Consider the following 20,804-nt stretch of genomic DNA (forward strand, 5'->3'; position numbering starts at 1 on the left):
GTGATATATTATTACAACTTAAAATAATTGTTTTCTGTTTTATTAAATTTAAAAATGTTATGTATTCCAGTGATGGCATAGCTGAATTGTCTTCACTCAGTGTCACACGATCCTTCAGAAATCATTCTAATATGCTGATTTGCTGCTTAAGAAACATTTATTATTATTATTATTAGCAATGTTGAAAATAGTTTTTGCTGTTTAAAATTTTTGTGGAAACAATGATAGCATTCAAACATTTGTGGTAAGATTTAAAAAAATTATAATAATAATTTCCACAAAAATGTTAAGCAGCAACTGTTTTCAACATTGATAATAATAATACAAAATGTTACCTGATTTCTGAAGGATCATGTAATACTGAAGACTGAAGAAATGATGCTGAAAATTCAGCCTTGTCATCACATAAATATATAACATTTTAAAATATATTAAAATAGAAAATAGTTATTTTAATTTGTTATGTCACACTATTGCTGTTTTTACTGTATTATTGATTAATTAAATGAAGCCTTGGTGAGCAGAAGAGACTTCTTTTCAACAACATAAAACATTTATTATTTAATCCATTAAAGCACATGACAGTCAAGTCTCAATTTCCAATATTACAGACCTCCAGCACAGGCTGCGAGAAACTTTTCACTTGCTAAAGCTTTTTGGACGATGAGGTGAGTTGTTGCCTCCTTATAATCCTGGAACAGAAACATGTTGGCATTGAAATATTGTGAACTGTAAATTATGTTTAAAAAAAAGAAAAGATCTTTCTCATCTGACATATAAAGTCACTTTACTAATCTGGTCTACAACCTTACCATGAGATAGGAAAAGGTCAAGAACTTTGAGGTTGAGTTTATTCTCATGAGGGGTTCAATTAGTAGAGAGAACAATCTGTGACTATATTAAGATGGTATTGAGGGCAAGGACAAAATTATACAGTCCGAAATACACTGTAACATCAGGAAGCAATTAGAGTCATTTTTCAGGGCTAATCACCAACACTTTATCATTTTCTGCATGCACCGTAAGACACGTTTGATGCAATGGAGGAGAAGGTGGGCTCGTGTGAAATTTACAAAGGCTGTACAATATAATAATATAGCAGTGCACTTTTGAGTGGTTATGCCACACTTAAACTTGTTATTGAATTAGCCTAGTAGATTCTGCAAACAAAATGATACTAGAGCCTTTCTTACAACTAGCTTATTTTTCCCCACCTACATTTAGGTAACTGGTATATTATTGTTGAAATATTTAAAACATAACAAAGTTGTTAAATATATTGTGCTTGTGTGTAACGTACTTTCTTTAAAATAAATTACACTTGGTTTGATATTTTCTATTTAATGCAATCAGTCAAACACTAAACTGCCCAGATATTTCAGGCCCACTGTACAATACAATATGTCAAGCAGATGTCAAAATTCATAAGGTTGTCTCAATTTATGGTAAGGGTAAATAATTAACTTAAGTGAAATTGGTGGGGATACTTACAGAGCCCCCAATGTATCTGCCTCCCAGCAGTCTGATGCCCTGGAGTAACTGTCTTTTCTGGGAATTACTCTTGATACCAGACATTTGAAAGATATATTTATCATCTACCATCCTAGTGAAAAACAGAGATGATATCCATCATAAATGAGTAATCCAATGACAGCTTTCAAATAACATTGATTGGATTTGGCTGTTTACAAACGCTACAGCAAGGAAACATCGCATGAAAAGTTTAATTTACTTAAGGGAATCTTCACAAATATAAGATGCGTAACGTTACAATGTTTCTATATCTCACCTGAATCAGAAAGCAGTGCAATCACTCTGATATGACGAATTGCACTGATCTCGCTCTTAACACAGCAGCGCGCCAAATGTCATCACTGGCCATTTGCATTATATCGAACCACACCTTCAGTACTGTATATATAACACAAACAAAACACAAGTAATATGACACTAACTGTAAAACTAGATCGATTAGATCTTTTTCCGTTTCGTTGTTTCTGTCATTTTGCTAAGTTTAGTTGCACTTTCAAAACTAGCGTACAGTGTGAAGCCTGACCACGTTATAATAAGGGGTGACCACTATGTTCTAAATCACTTAAATATTAATATCTCCAATTTGAGGCGCATGCAGTTAAAAAAAATGCCTGTGAAAATAAATGAATTGAAAATGAGATTAATTCTGAAGTAAAAACAACGAATGAGAAGGACATTATAACAGTAACAAGTAGACGCTCCCCTCTTTTCTTACTGATTTAGTCTGTTCCGTAACACGGAAATTCAGATGTTCTTCCGGTTGGTTGTCAGAGACGCTTTGCGCTTGAGAATATAGCAGCGCGTCATCACGTGTTTATAAACAAACGGATGCGACGGCCGAACAGTTATATATTCATCTCAGTGAGCGAGCTTGACAGCATGTTTTTTTACCATCTGAAAGCCTTTTAATCTTATACGACACTTTAGTCTGCAATCTGATGTTGTGGATCGATATAAATGACTTGACATGAAAGACACTCTTCCTCACGTTCCCATTAAAACACTCGCAGTCTCCATCCATTAGTGCTGTCTGCTGAGAATGGAAGAAAAGACTATGAGACTGTCCATTTACTAGAATTATTTGACACTATTAGACCCATGCTTTTAGATTTGATTGCTATAGCAAACACTTCTCAGATCGTTTAGATCATTTCACTGCAATGAAAAGTAAAGATTTGGGAAGAAATGCATCTGACAAGTCTGCCTGGATTTTAGCCCTTTGCTAGTCCTTCATTGCTCTTGGATTTAATGTGATGAAGAGCCTCTGAAATCACAGCTTGAAAAGGTACTGTGTACTTTGCGTTAACCTCAGTGTTTTGGTATTTGCAGGTGTGTGTGTGTGTGTGTGTGTGTGTGTGTGTGTGTGTGTGTGTGTGTGTGGTTTGATAGTGGAGTGTCCCATAAGTGGTGATGAAGTACAATAGGTAATTGCTTTGACAAAACCGCAGTGTTACTTAAGCACTTGAGCAACAGGTTTGCTCTAAGCTGTGTGCGAGGTCAAAGCAATATTACATAAGTAAATAATTCCACATTAAATGGTGATTTGAAACAATACTTAAAAATTAGTCACAAAAGGGGGGCATTTCCAACTATAATTAGATCTAGGTCTAGATGAAGGGTTGTTGACATGAAAAACTTTCAGGAAGTGATGCGATTTGGTGAGACATGCTGTTCATCTATTTTGTTCATATTTTTATCAGATGAAGGCCATCAAACTAAATGTCATGGATGAAAATGTATTGAGTAAAGATTTAGAAAGATGGCTGCATCATTGTTTTATTTTTACACAAATGACTATTAGTAAAATCGGATGACTTAAGCAATCCTTGGTGCATTATATGCAAATGGCGACAGTTAAAAAATGGGAAAAAAGCACTCTTCAAAGCGTGCTTGCCTGTAACTCAAGAAGTATTAAAACTATCTTAATATAATTTTAGATTTTGGTTCATAACAAACCTTTCTTATGGCATCTTCATTTTAAAGATATTTTATTGTTCATTCCCAGAGATATAGGGATCTCAATGTTGCTCCATGAGTAAAATGTTAAATTGTACGCATTTTCAGTCAACAAAATCTTTGAAAATGTGGGTGACTCTTCAAACAGCTGATACTTGTGGGGATGGTTTCCCAAACAGAGATTAAGCCTAATCCTATACTAAAATTGCCCTTTAAACCAGATTAACAGAAATATATAGCCTAATAATAATATAGAAATATATATATATATATATATATATATATATATATATATATATATATATATATTCATATATATATATGTATATATGTATATATGTATGTATGTGTGTGTGTGTGTGTGTGTGTGTGTGTGTGTGTGTGTGTATCCAAGTAATACACGTGTCCACTTTGAAACACAATGTTAATCTGAAGTTAAACCTGCCTCCTGGTAGGTTTAATTTAAGCCTCGTTTTAGTCCTGGAGTAACTCTAGTCTTCCTCCAGGAAATTAGCTTTATTAAACTCTGGACTAAACTAAATCTAGGACTATTTAAAGCCTTGACCGAGAAAGCAGATTTCTGTTAATCTGGTTTAAAGGGCAATTTTAGTCTAGGATTAGGCTTAATCTCTGTTTGGGAAACCACCCCAAAGTCTTTAAAGAGTAATGTCTGAAGAACAAATAATGTTAAAACTAGAATTGTATCTTTTTTCCTTTTATCAAAACAACCGCATTGCTGTGCCAATTACTAAAAATACACTGAAATGGCCAAGTTGAGGCACATTAACTTCCTTTCAGACATTTGTAGAAGTACATTTTTGAAATACAAAAGTGAAAGCCAAAATATTAAAAGTAATGAATGTATTTTTACTGACTATTCCACTATTTTGTAGAGGGTTATCAAAATGTTAAATTTCTTATGCCAACGGTGACAGTTCAAAATTACGGGAAAAGCACTTCTTGTGTTTGAATGCCTGTAACTCAAGAAGTATTAAAGATATCGTAACACTTTACAATAGGGTCATTCTGTGTCAAATCAACCTTTTCAGAAACTTCCCCTTCTCAAATTTTTGATTTTGTCAATATTTTTTTCAGTAGAAAGACAAACATAAATAGTGATGAAAGCCAAAATATTAAATGTCACAGATGTATATTCACTGAGTTATCCACTATTTTGTACAGGGGGTTCAAAATGACAATTTTCACCTGAGATTTGGAGCTAAATTAAAAGGTGTAAAAATGACTTTAGAAAAGATGGCAGCATCAATATTTTATTTTTACACAGAGAACAAAAACAAGTTTTCTCAAGTTTGCATGCCTGTAACTCAAAAGGTATTAAAGATATCTTTCTATCCTTTTAGATCATGGTTAACAAACTTTCCTTTTGATATCTTCATTTTAAAGGCCCTTGATTGTTCAGTGCCAGAGATATGGAGATCTTATTGCGGCTCTATGAGTAAATTGGTCAGTTGTACACATTTTGAGTGGTCAAAACCCAAATGTGGGTCACTTTGCATACAGCTGATACTTTTTTCTTTTAAAAGAGAAAACTAGAAAGGTTTTTCATCACAATTGCATAGAACATACCTGTCTGAGTGCCATACATAAAGTTTGCATTCCTGTAACTCTAAAGGTATTCAAGATATCTTAATATCCTTCTAGATTCTGATAATAAACTTTTCTTTTGAAACCTTCATTTTCAAAGCCCTACTATAGTTCAGTCCCATAGATATGAGGATCTCAAAGCAGCTACATGTTCAAATAGTTGAATTTGACCTATTTTCAGTGATCGAAAACCAAATGTGGTTCACTTTGCACACAGCTGATACGTACTGCATTTAAAGGGCAATGTCTGAAGAATAAATAATGTTTCAACTAGAAATGTAGGCTATCTTGTTTCCCTCTATCAAAATAATTGCTTAAAACATAACCGTAAGTACCAAAAATCGACTGAAAATGATTAAGTTGCCGCACATTAACTTGCTCTCAAAAGTGTATTTATAAAAATCTATATTTGAATTAGTTCTAGGGATATTTGGAAGATGGGATTTTGTTCATTTTAACAGCTTCTGAAGCTACCAAGAGTTCAAATACGTAATATCATAACTATACGTTACCTGAGTCATTGACATCCCTATATGAGATTGAAACATAAAGGGCCTTAAAAATGAAGATTCCAAAAGAAAAGTTTCATAGAAACAAGAATCTAAAATGACATTAAGATATCTTTAACACTTCTTGAATTAAAGACACGTAAACTTCGGAAAATGTTTGTTTTTGGCTCTCAGAGAGTTGTGCTGTATTCAGTTGTTTTGATAGAGGGAAACAATATTAATTTCTAGTTTCAGTATTTGCTGCTTTGAGATCCCCATATCTATGGGATTGAACCATATAGGGCCTTAAAAATGAAGTTTCCAACAGAAAAGTTCATTAAGAATGAGAATCTAGAAGGATATTAAAATAAAGTTAAAGGCATGCCAACTTTAGAAAAATAATATTTAAGGCACTCAGAAAGGTATATTCTATGCAACTGAGCTGATAGAAAAGCACGAGATACATTTAATTTTAACATTATTTGTTCTTTAGATATTCCTCTTTAAAATAAAATAAAACGTATAAGCTGTATGCAAAGTGAACCACATTTGGTTTTTGACCAATTGACCAATTTACTCATGGAGCCGCAATAAGATCTCCATATCTCTGGGACTGAACCATCAAGGGCCTTTACATGAAGATACCAAAAGGAAAGTTTGTTAAGAACCAGAATCTAAAATGATATTATATATCTTTAATACTTCTTACTTCTTACTTAATACTTCGAGTTACAGGCATGCAAACTTGTGAAAAAAAACAAAAACAAGAAGTGGTTTTTGGACTGTCACCTTTGGCATTAAATTAAACAAAGATTGCTAAAGTAAACAGATTTAACTAATATACCAATCTCTGTGTAAAAATAAAATAATGATGCTGCCATGTTTTCTAAAGTCATTTTACACCCTGTAATTTGGCTCCAAATCCCAGGTGAAAATTGTCATTTTGACCCCCTCTACAAAATAGTGGATTTCTCAGTAAATATAGGCCTACATCTGTGACATTTAATATATTGGCTTTCATCACTATTTATGTTTGTTTTTCTACAGAATTTTTTTTTACAAAATCAAAAATTTGAGCTGGATACCTCTGGTTGAGTTGACACGGAATGACCCAAGAAGGTTTCATTCGTTTAAAGGATTTAACTACATTAGTTGAATGTAGTTCAATAACATGAACTAATAATGAACTGCACTTCCACAGCATTGATTGATTAATCTTTGTTAATGTTAATTTCAACATTTATTAATACATTATTAAAATCAAAAGTTGTATTTGTTAACATTTTGTTAATGCACCGTGAAGTAACATGAACAAACAATGACCAGCTGTATTTTTATTAACTCAATTAACACAACCCTCGCGCAGACCGGATTTATTTCCCAGGAACTTTTTTTTCTTTCTTTCGTCCAATTCTTTTCTTTCTTTTTTCATGTTCACCTGCATTGTATGAACTTTGAATATTGTGCAGTTTGGCCTGTCTCAACCATGCAGCCAACAACCTTCTCACCATTTCAGAGCTTCTTTAATATATTTAATATCCCAAAAGCTTTATTTATGAGTTTTGGGAGCTAGAACATGATAAGAAAAACCTTTTTTAGGCGGTTTTAAAGCAGAGGCACTGGCTGCTTAATATTTCACACCACTACCTCCAGTCTGCGTGGGGAACAGTTTGTAAGGGTAGACATGCAGAGAAACACTAGTGTGTCTTTAAGTGTCGAGAGAATACATCTGCCCCAGCTCTCTCTCTCTCTCTCTCTCTCTCTCTCACACACACACACACACACACACTTATGCACAACACCAGCTCTCTTCCTTGTATGGCAGCTTTCAGAACTACTCTGGGACTCCACAACATTTGAGTTCAAAATAGATAACAAGACAAAGGAAATGGAGGGTGCATCTGCCTAATTGGGCCCTATGTGGTGACAGCATGAACCTGACACTTTTCCCACAACTCTCATGTGGATGAGACACGGGCGATGATGCGCATCCCTTTGTAACATCGGCTACACACACTCGTGCGCGCGCACAGACATTGACGCAGACGGTCCCAGTGTAATTACACTGTTTGGTTCCTAATCCTATGTCTTAAAAACCTACACAAGTCACTTTCTCTCTCTTCACTCTTTCCCCTTAGACAGTAGTCGGGGCTTGAATAGAGTTTAGAAAATAATAACATGCAAGCTTAACTGCGGAGTCTGTCAAGTAAGGGAAATAATATTTGTCCAGCTGGACAGCCTTTCCCTTTGTGCGGGCTAAATTAATGTTGAGATTTCTGTCTGCGAGAGGAGAAAGGGCTGTCGTGTCTGAGAGGAAGTGCGAGCTGTTTGGTGTTTGACAGGGATTATTAAAATCAGCCCAGATGAAGGGGAGAGGGGCGCCAGCAAAGCCAAATTGACACTGACACTCTCCATTACACTCCACTTGACTTGCGATGACGACGTTGATACAGTCTTTCTCTCGCTGGCGCACACTGGATCTGTGCGGAGCAAGACTTGAACATTGAGGGCTTTATAGCAATCTGAGGCCAGATGGATTGTTTATTTAAAGCGAGGGCAAGAAGATGTGTCAGTCTATATCCCGACGGCATCTTGTAATAACGCGAGGCCGCTCTTTCCGATATGCATGTATTACCACCCGAGCTGTACTGTAAATTGAATGGCACTCCAGCTTGACGCAGAGAGGGAGGTGGATAGATGAAAAGCAATGGATTGAGACTAGAAATATTTATGGCAGATGATAACTAGCGCCTTGTTCCAGCTGCGCTTTGACGCGCAGCCACTGATAAGGATCTTGTTGGAGGTGAAATCAAATCATTTCGTGTAAGGGGACGTCATGTGTGTTCGAGGATGTTTCATCAAACATAAAGGCTTCTCTTTTCAAGCTTACATTTGATCCCATTCCGACAAATGCAATACACAAGCAGACATCCATTATTTTTTCCCCACTTCTTTTCTTTTTACTGGCTGCGGCTACAATGTAGGTTATGGTGCCCTGAATAGGTGTGAAATGGAGCTGTATAGATTATTTTACCCAATGCAATAATGTGCAGCAGAGGCAGTGTTCTTCTTTATGTTTCAATTAGGTTAGATTTAATCAAATAAAATAAACAACCTCAACTTTCCTTACACCCCTTACAAAAAAAAAAAAAAAAAAAAAGTAACCTCTGATCCTTTCATTATGGGGTGGGTTTATGAATAATGATGGACAATTACCAATAAAACATTGATTATATGAAACAGGTGGATATTAATTAATAAATCTCTCTGAAATGTGCACGCAGGAAAGGGGAAAATGCATTTGGGTGTCATTGGAATATAGAATGTCCCAGGAAAGACAGAAACATGGGACAGAATGTGTGAGAGGAAGTGGGTGGAGCTTGACATCCATCTCCTCCTCTCTGGACCTTATCAGTGGAGCTAGAAGGTCCAATCTCACCCTAACCCAAACCTTAAACTATCCCTAAACCTAATTAGGTTAAGCTCCACCCCTTTGATCCACAGAGGTGGAGCTGGACTAGGTCAAGCACGACTCATTTGGCTTTGCAGCAAGCACCACTTGGGATGTGTCAGAATTACAGCATGTATGTGATCCCAAACATTAGCAATCCAAACCACTACTATATTCTAGAAATAATCCCCAAAAATGCAAACTCAACTGTGACTGCAAAATGTGCAATTTCTGATGAAACAAGCCCTAAAGGGCTGTTCACACCAAGGACGATAACTATAAATATATAAGTATAGTGTTTGAATAATCATTCTAATTCTATGATAATAGGGAAGTCTACACCTCAGCTATAATGATAATAACACAGAGGAAGGTTATCGTTGGAAACACTTTTAGAATTTCTTTTTTCCAGCCGATGAACAATAAAAACATTGACAGTCAATCAGAATCTACCTGCCTTTGAGCATTTAAATCCGGCACACTCTTTTAAACAGAACTTTATCGTTCCTTGGTGTGGACACTAATACAGTTATCGTTATAGTTATCTTTATAATAATCATTCCTGGTGTGAACACACCTCAAGTTGCTTGTGTTTAATAATTGTAATTCCTTAACCAGAGCAGCTGAACAGCTGTGATTTCCCTTATAGTCTGAATATACAGTATATTAATATAAGGGCTGATGTTTGTTTTTAAAGTAGGAAAGAAAGTTCTGTAACATTTTATTTTACAGTGTCCTTGTTACATATGTTACATGCACTTACTATAGTAATTACATTGTGCATAATTACATGCAACTAACCCTCAACCAAACCCCAATCCTATAGTAATTACATGCAGTTAATTAATATTCCTCAGTACTTAAATGTATAATTAAACTGTAACAATGACACCTTAAAATAAAGTGTAACCGAAAGTTTTACCAGTATTTATTTTTTGTAGGAAAAAAATGGACTGGCAAGGTGACTTCCTACATGACCATGCATTTGTGGAGCTGCAGGTGGAAGGAATCCCTGGTGAGGTGGACATCCAGAACCTGATCAGAGACACAGAGGAGAAACTCAGACTCAATGCCTGCAGGTCAGTGGACTAGAGGACTCACATTTTTACACAGCGTTGTCCTTGGAGGTGAGGTGTGCAATTGTCAAGTGTTAAAAATGCATTCTCCCATCCCAATTTAATGTGCAGAGATAGCTACAAACAGGGCTTAATAATAAATAATCAAATATGTTACAGTAATGGTTCAGTGTGGCTGAAGATACTTCATATTGTATTTTGGTAAGTCATTTAGAATGGGGACCTCCAGTGCTGAGAGATTTTATAAATGCAAACAAGTTAGAAATAAGAAATAAGTTTGAGAATCCATCCTGTCCTATATTCCATCATGGGAAATTTGATCACCCTATTCAGTCTTAAAGGTGCTGGTTCTAAAGAAGATTATTGATCAGCCTGATCTAAAAACGCATCAATTTACAGATATATGACCAACATGTTTGTACTACAAGTATACTGCATGAATTGCCTATTTCAGCACTGTTTGAGAAGCTTTTTTTTTTTTGTCATGTAGGAGATGTAAATGCAGGCTAGTAGCAGTTGTTTGGTGCTTGAGTGGACATTGTATGGCACTTCATTTGCAGAGCTGTTATTTCCACAGATGCTTCCTCCAGTGTCGGTAATCCTAAAATTGAGACCGCATGATTAATTGAGGCTTGATGAATAGCTTACCACTTCATCTGAAATCAATAAACTTAAACACATTCTGAATGCAAGCTAGAGTTAGGCATCCTTTTTTCCAATTTGATGGAAGGTTGTGGCATTATCAGATATTGAGGTTTTGTTGTCGATGAAGGACATGTTGAGGAGTGTCCCTGAACTTGTTTCTCTCGCTCTGTTTTAATTCATAATCGCTTTATGCAGATAATGCACCGTAGAATCTCACCTGCGTCGGTAGTTTTGGAGGACATGCTTCTCATGACTAGATCTCTGTTTTTTTCCTTCTCCACCTCCTACTCCACCTCACCTCTTTCCATTGTGCCGCCTGCCCGCTCTGAAAAATCTATCTCTGCCATGCTTTTATCCTTTATGTTGTTCTGAGGACACGCACAGACCAGAAGGGTCTACGCTAAATGTGTTGTGCGTGAACAAAGGCGGTCTTACTCCCCCCTGCCATTAGACACACGTTCTCATTCCTGTCTGTCCGGCCTCTCTCCTCTCCAAATGGGAAAGTAATAATTGAAGATTCCACATCTTGAAACGAAAACCCTTGTGTGGGTAATTCAAGGATTATTACTGAAGGCCGAGACAGTTTTTCTGCCTCTCTAAGCATTAAAGGGTTATTTTGTGTTCTTGGAGAAAGGTGGAAGATGGGGAACCATTATAAGAACAAAGAACCTGGATAATAGGGAATTGCGCTGAGAAGAGAGAGATAGAGAGTGGGGGGCGGGCAGGCGGGGTGAAGATCTGGTGGTCAGTCGGAGCAGAGCCGATGCGGATGGAGGCAGGCGAAGACTTCGCCCTTCTCTGTGACCTCCACTAGGGTGGGCCAAAGCCGTGCTATACACCTGCTTCCTAATCCACTTATCCAAGGACAAGTTCTAGAAAAGAATGGGAAACCAGAGAATTTGCGACTGCCCGCCTCATTTTGCGGTCCTAACCCATTTAAGGGTCAGCCGACAGGCTGCCTCCTCTCGGCTCTAGGATGTCGGAGATTTGCCTAAGAGCTGTTTCCTAATTGAAGGAGATTAAGATAGCCTGTCAAACAGCCTGGAATCTCCCAAATTGAAACACTGTTATCCATTAAGCTTTATCAAATCAGACACTCAGGGAGGCCACCGGCAGTACGCCGGCCCCTAATGAAGTGTCAGCCATAGTCCAGCGACGGGAGGCCAGGCTTCGGATTTCACCCCGGCTTACGGAAGATAGCCGCAGCAGCGTGCCAATTTACCTTGTGTGTGTGAGCTAGTGTGAGTCCTGACAAATAACCCGTTGGGGGTTTGGCACTAGAGGAGGCTAAGCGGGCCAGATCTTGAGTCGACGGGATCCACTTTCACGGGTCTCATTGGGTACTCCATATTCGGGGAAAGAGAGGCCTTCTTTGATAGCTCCTAGATAGGCTATTTGTTTCCTGGGCACATGACTTGCTGCTCACTGAAGCTGAGGCTTATTTGAAAGAGATCTTTTCCTCTCCCTCCCTATCACCCTGCTATTTCCTTCTCCGCTTCTCTCTCCTGGAGCGCGACAGCCCACCCACACTAAATTAATTTTGACAAGGAACTTAAGATAACGTCAAAGCGCTGACTAATCAGTGTATTGGGTTTCTGTAAGGCAGAGAGCTGTGAAACATGCCATCATATTTAATAAAAGACTCCCGTTGCCTCTCTTGCTTTCTAGTCCTCTTGTTCTACCCCACACCCTCTCTCTCTCTCTTTACCTGGTCTGTCATGTCTGGTTTGTGCGGATTTGAAAAACAATTACAGTTTTTGGAAGCGTGATTGGCAGACAGGGAGGAAGCAGAGAATGGGGCTTAAGGGAGCTTTTGCTAGTCTCTGCGCTCAGGGTTTTGTGTGGAGCTGGTCTCCCTGAAATTCCTTTCAACTTCTCCTTTTGTTGTTGTTTGATTTAAAGGGTAGATTAATCAGGGAATTTTTTTGTGTGCGTGTGAGGCTGTTGAGTGCCTTTTTGGCTTTATTTAGTGTGTTTCTCTGAGACTCTTTCTCTCTGTCTGCCTCTTCTTTTTTCTCATCCTGTGTGGCTCTCAGAGTCTGTGAAAATTGTGTTATTGGATCTGATAAATCTGGAGGGGGTTAGCACACCTCTTCAGGTGAGGTCAGATGAAAGTGTGCTTTGTCTTTTTATCAATACTTCATAGCTATTTACCTATATTTTTTATTTAGATCATTTTCAGTATATGTAACAATAAGTTGTAGGAAATCATAACTAATTGTGATCACAGATGTATTACGTTTTATTCATAATTATACCTTTAAAGAGGTATAACAAATTTCATGTGTTACATCATGTGTAATCAAGTATTTTATAAAGTGTAACGATGAATGGTAAATAGTATAATGTATTTTAACTGTTGTTCCAAAACAGTTAAATAGAGTGTTCAAATCAGAGGGCTGAAATCAGGGTAGGAAAAATGCCTTTTATTTCTAAATTATGACAATGTTGATGTAAAAATCATACTAACATTATAAGTGCACCCCAGGAAACATGATAAAACAATGCAGTGACCCATTTAAAATAGCTTGAATATAACTCTACACCATTTAGTATACGCGGATCTATGAATATGCAAATTAGCCCCACCTCCACTCGCTCACACAAGCTCAGAATACCTGATCCACTAGGTCAACTTTACTGTAGAAAACACTGCACAATTGGCAAGTGGAAATACTGGTTTAATCCAGCCATATACCTTTGAACCAGAAACTGATTCAGAAGAAGAATTGGAAGAGTGATTTATACAGGCTCGTCTACAAGCCGGTGTCAGAATTGTAATGCGTTTTATGTATCGCTCTCTACAATGTCGGACACATAACGGTAATTAATATGATTAGCCTTTTGCTTGACTACATTATCAAACAGCTAATAATGTGTTGCTAATGTTACACAAACCATGTTCCTGTTCGCCATCTCTGAGTCAGACAGCTGCCTTCTTAAATCAGCATCCTAAGAAACACTTTGAACAACTTAGAACATCAGCGGAGAAAGGCATAGTTCATCATAACATCGTAATATACATCAATGTACCAGATTTTTAATATCAACAGAAAAATATACCTGGATAACCTTGCTTCTCTTGAGACTTCGCAGCATAGTAATGATATGCTTAAGCCCGTTGACATGATTGGTTACAAGATAGTTTGTGACATAAGAAACACCAGCGAGGCGATTTCAAACCTTCTTTTTTTCACTACAGTTTTAAGGAGATAATACTCAGCAATGGTGTTGACTTATGAATCTGCACATGGTTTGTCTTAAAGCATATTAAAAACACTACAAACAACATTAAAAACTTAATTTTCACCACAGGGGGTCTTTAATGCTTTGTATAGACTTAATTGAAAATGTTAACATGTTTCTCAAAACCTTATTTATTTATTTAGAAAAACAATTAATTTCAAACCCATTCTTGTGATAATCTATTCATATTTGAGGCATGTCCCTTAAATATTTCTTGTTGAATGTGAAACTCTGACACATCATCAGTGGCAGTCGGGCAGAAGTTTGACAGCTGCTGCTCCTTTGATTGATGCCAGTCCTCATGAGTGCTCAGACCAACACTGTCCGTGACTCGCCTTCAGTGATCGCTGACCCCATCCAGCGTCAATACACAAAGGATTACGCAAGCGCTGGCGAGTGGCGGGAGTGTGTGCGGATGAGAGATGAGACTTTTATGAAGTTTTAGCGCTTTGTGGCTGCACAGATGGAAGCTCGTTTAGACCCTGCTGTTTGAGCAGAGTCCTGGGGCGACGCCTGGCTCAGCACCGGCTCTGAGCACAAATCCTTATTTTATTAGAAACATTAAACAGACTTAGTCAGTATATCTGCCTTTCTGCTAACTCTAGATGGCTACACTTAACTAATGTATAAGAGCTAAGCTAGTGATATCCTTGAGTTCACAATGTTAACAAAAAAACAAGGCAACAAATAATTGGTGTGAACTTTTTCAGAGCGCCCCATAAACACAACAGTTCCTAAAAAAACAGCTCAACATATACCAAACTGATAAAACAAACACTAAAAGTGAAGTAAATCCACACATTTTTATAGAATTTGGCTGCTTTTGTCAACACGCAACGACTATAAGCGGAATTTCACCTATAAAAAGGCGGTTTTGTTTGTGTGTCTGTGTCGACAGCATATTTAGTGTGTAAAACAGAATTTTTATGCTCCCTGGTAGCGCTTGTGTTTTTACAGCGAGCTTTAGGCTGTTCATTAAACAGAATGGGAAGATTTGCTTTTCCAGCACGGTCTGTCAGCACCTTCATGTCCTCTCGTCACACATATTTCCTTTTTACTACAAAAAGAGACACATTTGTTGGATTCCTGTCGGCAACCTTGCATTTTAACCAACGAAAAGAGCCCTCTTCATCTTTGCTTTCTACATTATTCAGCTGCGTATCGTTAAAATTAACAGCCCTTTATGTTCACTTTATGTTTGCTCTATTTTTTTCGAGGAAGTAAAATCGTGTCAGGTTTAAATGGAATTTAATAAGCTGCCATTCGAAGGCATCTGGACTCGTGCATTACCGTAGTGTTTACAGCAGTGCTTTATGTCACTTTGTAAGAGTGTGTGTGTGTGCGCGCGTGTGTGTGTGTGTGTGCGTATACCTGTATGGCTTTACGGCTTTGTGTCATGTCTCATTTTTCATGGACAGAAAGAGACAGAAGTGCTGATGCCGTGTGGTTATGAAGAAGATCGTCTCATCCTGTCTCGTTGAGAGAGACGTGCCACATGCAGGCACACACGCGCACACAACTGATATATTGATGTCTGTGTTCATTAGGCCTGATATGGCTGATATCAGCTGTTGAGTGAAGAGTAACCGGAGGATGCTGGAGTATAAAGAGACAGCTGACATGTAACAATTGGAAATGTTTCTTACATTTTGAGGGGGTATAAAAGTTATTTCAATCCTGAAAGTCCATCAACTGCACAATATAAAGTCAGACAAAGATTATATTTAGTCCATATTTAGTTCGTTTGTCATTTCATTGATAGTGAAAGCGGACAGGAGAAGGTGAGAGAAATGGATCAGGACAAAAGGCAGGCTGGATTCAAATTGTGTTTCTCCCAAATTATTAAAACAGTTCAATGTGTGAAGCAGCATGTTTGTGAACCACTAGGCCACAGCTCCATTTGCCAGCAAAGCTCCCCATAAATGCAGCATATTTCAACATAAATTAAATGCCTGTCATTCACAAAATTATACACATACATTAATTTCACATTGTGTCTTTTTTCATTAAATATTGTTGGCTATATCATCACGCTTTGAGGTTTTTTATTGTACTTTTGTATTATTTTTTTCAATGATTGATTGATTTAAATAGCGCATAATTTCGCATTTTTACCCACCTAAAAGGACAGAGCTGCTGATTATTTGCTTGAAAGGACTTGCTTATCGCAATTGTGTGTAAAAAAAGGCTTACATTTTTTCTCTAGCTTTTTCTGTTTACCAATGCTATATGGCGCTAAACATTACTCATTCACAGCTATTACTGCAAAATTAGAAACCTGATAAATTATTACCTTTTTTTTTTTCGGTTGTAAGTTGAAATTTGCAACTAGTTGTAAATTAAATGTTTTATTTTGTTTTATTTAGCTATCTGTGTGGCATCTGCCAAGTCAGGGCAAGTAGGAATATGAACTACTGACCCAACTGAGCCAGGGGAAGAAATCCTTTAACACTGTGACATATTATGACTATTTTATTCCAATAAGTTGCTTTTGTGTCATTAAGATAGTAAATGTTAGCAATGGAAAATACTAGTGGCGCATCTAACGTAAAAGTTTTTGTTATACAGTATATATATATATATATATATATATATATATATATATATATATACTGTATATACAATTTATTATTATTTTTTATTAAAAAAATTCTATAAACATTTATATATATATTATATAAACAAAAACTTTTATGTTAGATGCGATTTATCGCAATTAATCTATTTGACAGCACTAGAAATACATCACTGACATTCAAGACTGAAAGTTTGTACTCCTGCATGAGAGTGTGTGTTTGTTTATTTGATTCTAGTATTGAGCAAAACCTTAAGGAACTGCAGGCCAAGGTTGGTGAGTCCTGCAGCGGAGAGAGAGTGCCCAGTCCAGTAGAATGCCTCCAGTGGTTCAGTCAGCGTAACTTGAGCATCCTGAAACCAGTGGCTACGGGACACCAAGAGCTGTTGGACTTCCTTCGAGCCATGGTAACCAAAGTCATACTTAACCTCAACACAATCTGTCCATCAGACGTCATCGTGACATGTTTAGGAATAGTATTCCACATTTATTTCTTGACATTTTTAATTCTCTCTTTCATATATTTTAACAGCAAAACTTACTGAAGACAGAGGAGGCTTCTGAAGAGGCCGTTCTTCAGTTACTGCTGAGCATTTCTTCTCAGTGTGGTGTTGCTTTCCCTGCTTCCTGCCCTGCATCTTCCCAAGAGCACTCCCCAATCCCTGCCTTGTCCACGCCACGCGATGACCTCGCTCTGGAGGTCCAGGAAGCATGGGATGATATTCGTTTCTCATTGCGGAACCACTTACTTGGCAAACTCCAAATGATGGTTGAACCAAGCCAAACTGAAGGAGAACTGGGTGTTGGGATTAAGGTTCCTCAGAAGGTCCTTTACCTTCAGCAAATGTTATTCCTCTACCCTGATACAAAGGTCCTCAGCTGGTACCAGCACCTTCAGATCAAGGCTGTACTTCGTGTTCTCCGAAACTGCCAGAGCTGCAGCCCAGGTGGCGAGAGGGGCTTCGACAGACTGACTCTGGGCTTTCAAACCGCCTCGCCAACTCTTTGCTCAATGCTTCGAGAGGAAATACAGGTGCTTAATGGGATTGCAGAACCACATAACATCCTGGCCTTTCTCAACCACGTCTACCTGAACACAGTGGCACAGGAACTAGGCGTTCTGATGGAGAGGGAGATTGAGACAGCACTGAAAGACAACACCACGCACAGTAGCAAAGGAGGCAAGATGTCCAGCAAGAAGTCTGCAGTAGGTCAGTGTCTTCATGTCCTTCTATTCATGTTGCACACAAAACTGGAAATGATAAATTGATTTATAAACTGAAACGGCCAGTTCCATTCTTTTTGGCTGACTGCTACAGTACTGGTCAAAAGTTGTTGTTACTGAAATTTACACAATTTAATGTCTCAATGTACTTTGGAATTAAATAATAGAACAAATTAACAGTTGGAGAATCGACTTTTTGACCAAATATTGTTCTGAAAGTCCTTCCAAACACTGGAAGTTTCCACAAATTCCCCTTCGGTGCAGTTCTTCCCAAACCAGCTCGATAGAGTTTAAGTCTGGAGAATGTGCTGGTCATTCCCTGATTTGAAGCCTTTACTTCTGAGGTAGTTCTGACATAGCCTGAAGGTATTTTGTTGGTCATTATCTTGCTGTAGGTTGAACCCCTGACTAACTTTATACCAGAGGGCATTGCATGGCTTCAACTTGATGTGGTAGACTTTTTGGTGCAGGGTGCCAGGGTGCCACTTACTCTTGAACTGAAGATTCCAGTAGTCCACTGGCAACAAACCTCTTTTTCTCATTCAGGATATGGAGGTGTTCTTTTACAACTTTTGACTGGTAGAGTATGTAATTTCTGGGAGTCTGGGTGCACACTTTGTTTATTATTGTTCTGATGAATAGCTAGTAACTGTGTGTGAAAAATATTTGAAACATGTTTAGATTTTAGAAAGCATAAAAAAATACTTATTGGAAAGAACTGTTAAACTTATTAAGATGGAGAAACTATGGGTCTGTGCTCAGGCGCTAGCATTCTCAGCACTGTCAGAATGAAAATCCCAGAGCTGCAAAATAAAAGTCCTCTTCCAACACTCATCGGCCAAACAGAAATATCCACAGATACTAATAAGAAAAAAATCCTAAATATCAGCCGATGTATCAGCCGATGTATCAGCCTTGGTGATTTACTGTGGTTGTGTGCAGATGGCCTCTGGGGAGTTCTTGTCCGGAATAATCAAAGTGAATCAGATTTAATGCCGATAACCAAATATCTATCTACATAAGACTAGTACTATACCCTGGAAATCCAGAGTTCTCGCAAGAACACAATTTGAATTTACTCAGCGAATTACTCTGGCATTGAGTAATGATGCTCATTAACTATGCCCTTGTAGCCGAGCTGCACCAATCACATCGGTGTATCTGATATAGGCGGGCCAGAGGCGAGCAAAACAGATGACGAGAGCGCTAGTGACAGCGCAATCACGACAGTGATTGGTCATAGTGTTTTGCAGTGAGATTTTCAAATGCATGCTTGGTGCCGCACCTCGAGTTGGGCGATTTTCATTACTCGATGCCAGACCCTTAATCTTTCAGATTTGGGTCTGGATTTCCAGGCTACTAGTACTACACATTTTCCTTACCTCCGGGTATCTTGAGTTCATTGAATCATTGTTAATTTTTTAATGCACCATTTGCCAAATGCTCTTATTTTTTAAATATAGTAACAATCACTGTACTTTTTTTTGCTATTCTTCTGATATAACTCTTTAACTGACAGATCCGTAATCGCTTATTGCAGCTCCTTGTACAGATGTCAGCGTCCATTTTGAATGGACTTATTAGGGCTTCGCTTCCATTTAATTCACCTTCCTGCCAGAATTCTCTCATTTTTACATGCAGCAGACACTCTTATTCAGGGCTGAATAATTGGCCCTACGTCTGTGGGGCCGCTGGATTCGGGTGTACAGACCTACAGTATACGTGGGGCCCAGCAATCCTTCAAATTAATTACTAGAGACACTGCAGGTGTGTATTGCTGGAAAGTGACTGGAATGTGTGTCAAATACATGCGTACACTGTATCAAGAAGCCCTTAGGCAAAATGTCATGATTGAAATAGTTGTTTTTCTATTAGTCATTTACTAAGAGCAACACACTTAGTTATTAGCTTCTTTATGGCTGGTTTTCAAGCTGTCTTAGGAAATCTGAACATGATGCAAAATCAAACAATGAGCACTTTGACAGTTGTTGGTTGCAGGGTTTGTGTTTGAGCTACAGTACATAGCTGAATTTTATTAAGTAAATGACAAATATAGGTTTCTCTTTCAATGGAAGCTATCAAAACAACCTGGAATTTATTTTCTTTGTCTTGTTAGGTGTTATTTATTGTGCTTTATTCATTCTCCATATTTTGCGGAAAGCTCGTCTGGGAGAAGTGATGGTAGGGGTGGGTGGGTGGGTGGGGGGTGAATCTTGACGCACTGTCCCACGGGAGCGCCGCCGCTCCTGGCATCACACACTGTCAAAGCACTGAAGCATTTAACAGCTTTTCATGCGCAGATATGCCAGTTTCTTTAACCCCTCCATCTGAAAGGGATGAACAGACTTTGTTCCCCCCCTCCTTCACCAGATGTGGGAGTCTCAGCCCTTTGTACCCATCTTCTTCCATCCTTTGCTTTTCATCCCTCTCACTTTATGTCGTCTTTTTTTCCCCCTCGACTTTTTCTTAGAGGTAATGGGGTGAGGGCTGGGCTCAGGAGACCATACAGGTCAGCTGATCTGGAACAATGAGGAGTTTAAACCCTTACTATCACACCTCAGTGGATTTGTAGCAGACAGGATAAAGAACTGAAAAGGTGGAAGTGAGTGTGTCCGTGTGTGTGTGTGAAAGAGAAAGAGCTGGCTGACGTTTGTATGTTCTTCTTGCACATACAGTTTATGTGCACATTGCATAATGTATTTGACACTCCCAGACATTGTATATTCCACATATATATTTTCTGTCATCATCAGTTCAGCCAGAAACACAGTATATAGTTTTCTCCAATATGCTGCATTCTCGGAGGAGACTCAGAGAAAATCAATACAGAAAATCAATATTATTTTACTCACTTTTCTGTAGGGCAACATTTTTTTGTTTGTCAGACATAGGGTCCAAAATATATTCAACATATACACACACATTACCGGTCAAAAGTTTGTAAACATTACTATTTTTAATGTTTGTGAATCAAGTCTCTTACGCTCATCAAGCCTGCTGAAAA

At 38.0% G+C, this 20,804-nt stretch overlaps 2 protein-coding genes across 3 annotated transcripts in view; one reads left to right on the top strand and one right to left on the bottom strand.

Annotated features, from left to right (window-relative positions):
• Nucleotides 1-2,064, bottom strand: part of slf1 (SMC5-SMC6 complex localization factor 1) — a 49,420-nt gene extending 47,356 nt beyond the window's left edge. Inside the window, exons 1-3 of one of the 2 annotated variants that reach the window (XM_082170010.1) lie at nt 1,790-2,064; nt 1,492-1,603; nt 614-692 (exon numbers count right to left, since the gene is read on the bottom strand). In XM_082170010.1, the coding sequence (XP_082026136.1) occupies nt 614-692; nt 1,492-1,602 (190 nt within the window). In that variant the 5' untranslated portion in view covers nt 1,603; nt 1,790-2,064. The remainder of the gene's footprint in view (nt 1-613; nt 693-1,491; nt 1,604-1,789) is intronic. The other variant, XM_082170009.1, reaches the window with a different exon arrangement.
• A 247-nt stretch (nt 2,065-2,311) lies between these two features.
• The window catches only part of kiaa0825 (KIAA0825 ortholog), a 145,862-nt gene continuing 127,369 nt past the window's right edge, over nt 2,312-20,804 (top strand). The window contains exons 1-4 of the mRNA XM_082169989.1: nt 2,312-2,818; nt 9,975-10,112; nt 16,814-16,982; nt 17,108-17,786. Of these exons, the coding sequence (XP_082026115.1) occupies nt 9,982-10,112; nt 16,814-16,982; nt 17,108-17,786 (979 nt within the window). The 5' untranslated portion in view covers nt 2,312-2,818; nt 9,975-9,981. The remainder of the gene's footprint in view (nt 2,819-9,974; nt 10,113-16,813; nt 16,983-17,107; nt 17,787-20,804) is intronic.

This window comes from Leuciscus leuciscus, assembly GCF_965113295.1.
Source record: "Leuciscus leuciscus genome assembly, chromosome: 5".
NCBI classification, from domain to species: domain Eukaryota; kingdom Metazoa; phylum Chordata; class Actinopteri; order Cypriniformes; family Leuciscidae; genus Leuciscus; species Leuciscus leuciscus.